General features: G+C 40.2%; 1 gene segment (V, D, J or C); it reads right to left on the minus strand.

The window, feature by feature from the left end:
• Positions 1-1,139: 1,139 nt before the first annotated feature.
• LOC112670981 (immunoglobulin heavy variable 3-48-like) lies at positions 1,140-1,788 on the minus strand. The segment is given in 2 exon segments: positions 1,140-1,546; positions 1,650-1,788. Coding segments are annotated over 2 exon segments (453 nt in total).
• Between the last annotated feature and the right edge of the window lie 3,505 nt (positions 1,789-5,293).

Here is a 5,293-nt window from a genome sequence, read left to right on the forward strand (position 1 = left end):
CCTCGTCCCTACCACTGTCCCACAACACACACCATGAGCCAGTGTCCTTCCAAAATCCAAGCACTTATGACGTGATGACAGGCCTGCCCTGCTCTCAACAGACACGATGATGAAGGTGATAAAGGTTTGTACTCTCATGTCTGTGTGTGTTTGGGGTGCTCTTCAGACTACACATCCTCACAACATACTTCTTGGGGCCCCTTGCTTTCCCAGATTCACATTGATATTGATTCTTTAAGAGTGGTTAAAGACTGAAGTCACACCGGCACTCCGTCTTCTCTCCATTTGATTTTTGAGCCCTTTGTAGTGTCATGACCAACATGAATTTTATGTTGTTTCTAAAATCCTTGCATATGAGAAATGATGAATACCCACCCTTTGCAACAACGTCGATGGAACTGGATGGTATTATGCTCAGTGAAGTAAGTCAATCGGAGAAGGACAAACATATGGTCGCATTTATTCAGGGAATGGAAAAATCGAGAAAGGGAATAAAGGAGAAAGGAGGGAAAATAAGGGGGAAATGTCAGGGAAGGAGACAGAACATGAGAGAATCCTCACTCTGGGAAATGAACAAGGGGTAGTGGAAGGGGAGGTCGGTGGAGGGTTCGGGTGACTGGGTGACAGGCAGTGAGGGGGGCACTTGGCCAGATAAGCACTGGGTGTTATGGTATATGTTGGCAAATTGAAATCCAATAAACATACACAAAATAAAATAAAATCATTACACAATGAGCTGGGTAGTTGTTTCATGTTCCATGTATATAGCTGGGACTCTTATAGAAGAGAAGTTGTGGTAAATGGAGATATGGGTAATAAACTGGTTTTTATGGACAGTAGTAAGAAATTTTAAGCAGATTTGTCCTTGAGCATATAAGAAGAGTTGTTGACTAAATCCAACCAACTTTCCAAAACAGAAACTGAATAAGGAATAAGCAAAACAAGAGGCACTGCCATTTTTGGGTGTTGGAATATTTCACTTTCTATGACAACAAAGTGTGTAAGTTAGAGATTGAATACGTAAGCACAGAATCCTGTACCCAGAGAGACTCCCTTGGGGAAACTGCTCCTTGGAGAGGAAGACCAGACCCTGACAGGAAACCTGCCCAGAGCCTCCATCTGCATCTGCTCCTGGGCCTTCAACACAGAAGTGGTGAGGACTGTGCACCCCCTGGTGGTACTGATCCCCTTCTACAGGGAGGTTTGTGTCTGGACTCACACTGAGGTCGACTCACTGTGTCCTTCGCACAGTAATACACGGCCGTGTCCTCGGCTCTCAGGCTGTTCATCTGCAGATACAGCGTGTTCTTGGCGTTGTCTCTGGAGATGGTGAATCGGCCCTTCACAGCGTCTGCGTAGTATGTGCTACTTCCACTAGCATAAATCCATGCGACCCACTGCAGCCCCTTCCCTGGAGACTGACGGACCCAGCTCATGTCATAGCTACTAAAGGTGAATCCAGAGGCCACACAGGACAGTCTCAAGGTCCCCCCAGGCTTCACCAGGTCTCCCCCAGACTCCACCAGCTGCACCTCACCCTGGACACCTGCAAACACAAGACATCCTGGTCAGGAAACTGTCCCACATCCCCTGTTTCTGTCACTCACCTCCACTCACATACTCAGGGTTTCTGGTTCTTCATGAATTACCTTTTAAAATAGCGACAAGGAAAACCCAGCAGAGCACAGACTCCATGGTGGTTTGTCTGTGTTGTGTCCTGAGCACTGAATGGGGTCACCTGGGGATCCTGGAACTAGAGCTCCTCTCCCAGCTGCAGGGTCGGGGCTGGGCTTCTTTAATAAGTGGAGGGAGGCCCCTATTTGCATGTCCCCTGACTATATAGTCACCTACCAACTTAGATTCAATTCTTAATAAGTTATATACAAAGATTGCTTCACAACCCCAGATCAGTTTGTTTTGGTTTCACAGTGAATTTATGATGTTCTAATCCATGCATTTATCTTTGCATTTCTGTTCCTCTTTAAAGGTCTTTCATTAGTATAGGCCATTTTTAAACAGTTTTTATTCTGCTTAATGAAGTTTAATCATAAATATTTATTTTTGGTACCAGTATAAAGGTGATTGTTTTCTAAATTTGATACAGAAAATTTGTTGTTAGGGTGTAGGATTTAACCTTATTGTCTATGCTGATTTTATATCCTGAATTTTCTTTGAGCTCATTAGTTACTTGTAATTGTTTTTTGAAATAATTTTCCTCATTGACTATGTATATGCAAACAAATTATTTAACTTCCTATTGACTTATTTTAATATCATTTATTTTATTATTGCCTAATTTCAAGGGTAATCTTAGATTTAGGTGCATAAATATTTTCCCTGTTATTTGTCAGATTCTTTACTCAATATTTTGTCTGATATATAGCAGATTTAGGATAGCAAATGAATTTCTTTTTGCATGTGGATCAGCTGCCTAATATATGGTGTGGTGCGGGACCTCACGAAGGGCAGGAAGTCTGTTCACAACTTCTGCCCAATTCTGATTGGAGATATATATCTTTGGTGTGTGTTGAGATTGATAAGTTCATTTTAGATTTGAATTCGAGCCTTTAATCTGATAAGATTAAGTGGCCTTTTAGTTACTTTGAGTGATTCCTTTCCTGTGAAAATGCTCTTTCCTTGATAAAGTCGCCATAGTTCATTTTCCTTTGTTTTCCCTTGCCTCTGGAGACACGTCTAGAAGTGGTTGCAGCTGAGGTAGAAAAGGCGCTGCCTGTGTTCTCCTGAGGATTCTGATGGTTTCCTGACTCATATTTAGGTCTTTCATCAAGTTTGAGTCCATTTTTGTGAATGATGTAAAACAAGTGTCCCCTTTCATTCTTCTGCATGTGGCTCTCCAATATTGCCAATGGCATTTATTGAAGAGATTTTCTTTTATTCCATTGGATATTCTTTCCCGCTTTGTCAAGATTTTTTGCCCATACTATTCTGGGTCCATTTCTGGGTTCTTAAAGTTTTCTATTTATCTATAAGTCTGTATTTTTTCCAGGGCCATACTATCCTGGTGATCACAACGTTGTAATTTACCTTGCAACCAGAATCACGATGTCTCCAGCTTTGCTTTACTTTTTCAGGATTGCTTTGGTTAGTGGAGGTCTTTGTGGTTCTCTAAAGGTTTTTAGATCATTTGCTCAAGCTCTGCAACAAATGCTGGTGATATTTCATAAACCTGGCTTTGAAGGGATAACTTGCTCTTGGTAGTATAGTTATTTTTTCAATATTTATTCTTCTAATCTATGAGAATAAATATTTCCTATCTACTTGCATCTTCCATACTGTCTTTCATAAGTGTTCTGGAATGTTTAGACTATATATCCATCCCTCTTTGGTTAGGATTTTCCCTCATTATCTGATGATTTCTGGTGCAATTATAAATTGCATCCAGTCCTTTTTTTCCTTCTTTTCTATTTCATTTGCACTATGTAGAAAAGCCATTGACTTCCTTGTATTCATTTTACATGCTCCGATCTTGCTGAACTCCGGTGTCAGTTCTAGAAATTTTTTCAACGAATCTTTGGGATTTAAACTTAAAATAACTTTCGTGTGAAGAATGAAAGTTTGATTTTTTCTTTGCTGAGTTGGAGGACATTTCCTTCTGTTTGTTGTCTGATGGTTGAGGCTAGGCCTTCTACCACAATGGTGAAGAACAGTGGTGATGGAGGGCATCCCTGTCCTGTTTCTGATCTTAGGGGAAAAGCTCTCAACTTTTCCCTGTTGAGGAAGACATTCTCCATGTGTCTTCTGTAAATGGCTTTTATGTTGAATATGTTCCCCTATCTCTACGCAGCAAGAAATGTTTAACATGAAAGTATAATCGCTCTTGCCAAAAGCTTTTTGGGCATGAGTTGAGATTATAAAATGGTCCTTATCCTTTGTTTCATTAATGATCCAAATCCCATTGTTGGATTTGCAGATGATGATCCACCCTTACAGACCAGAAATTAGGCCCATTTCATCATGGCGAATTATCCTATTAAGGTACTGGTGGATCCTGTTTGTTAGGATCTTGGCGACATTTTGCATCCATATCCATCAAGGATATTAGTCTTTAATTCTCATTTTAGGTTAGATCTTTGTCTTCCTTTGAGGTCAAGGCAATGATACCCTCTGAAAATGAGCTTGGAAGTTTCCATTAATTTCTATTTTTTGAAAAATTTTCAGGATAGGTATTAATTCTATTTCAATGCTTGTTGCATTCCCATGGGTAGCCATCTGTCCCAGAACTTTTGATTGTTAGAAGACTTTTAAATATGTTTGATTTTCATTCCCTGGTTTGGAGTCTTTACATATTTTCTATTCATTCCTGTTTCCAACTGGGTTGTTTCTACATTTACTTGAAGGCATCCATTTTTTCTCTGATTGCTGAATTTGTTGGCATGTTATTGCTCATAATGTTTTCTCTAATAGTTTATTTTTCATGTATTTATTCCATATTTATTTAAGCTCAATTTTCCAACATAGAGTAACACCAAGTGCTCATCTCATCACGTGCCCTCCTTAGTGCCCGTCACCCAGGTACCAGGTCCTACCACCCACTTCCCTTCCCCAGCCCTTTGTTTGACTCCCAGGGATAGGAGTCTCTCATGTTTGGTCTTCCTCTCTGATTTATCCCCTCTCATTTTACCTCCTTCCCTTATGATCCTTTTCGTTGTATGAGAGAAAGTATGATGATTGTCCTTCTGGGACTGACTTATTTCATTGGCATAATACTGTGTAGTTACAAACATGTTGATGGAAATGGTAGCTACTGATCCTTTCTAATGACTTAGAAATATCCCTTTGTATATATAAACCATATCATGTTTATCAATTTGTCTCTCAAAGGACATCGTGGCTTCTCCCAGAATTTGGCTATTGTGGACATTGCTGCTATAAACATTGGGGTGCAGGTATCCTGCTGTTTCACTGCATCTGTGTCTTTGGGATAAATCCCTGACAGTGCAATTGCTGGGTCTTAGGCAGATCTATTTTTAACCCTTTAGGAACCTCCACACTGTTTTCCAGAGTGGCTGTACCAGCTCATATTCCCACCAACAGTGGAAGAGGGTTCCCCTTCCTCTACATCCTCTCGAACATGTGTTGTTTTATTTCTTATTAATATTCGCCATTCTCTGTTGTGTAAAGTAGCAGCTGATTGTGTTTGGATGTGCTTTTATCTGATAGAGAGTGATGTGGAGAATTTTTTCATGGACTTGTTGGCCATATGTAGGTCTTATGTGGAGAAATTCCTGTTCAAGATTTCTCCCCATTTCTTAACAGGATTCCTTGTTTCTTG

The sequence above is a fragment of the Canis lupus genome, chromosome 8, assembly GCF_003254725.2.
Source record: "Canis lupus dingo isolate Sandy chromosome 8, ASM325472v2, whole genome shotgun sequence".
NCBI lineage: Eukaryota > Metazoa > Chordata > Mammalia > Carnivora > Canidae > Canis > Canis lupus.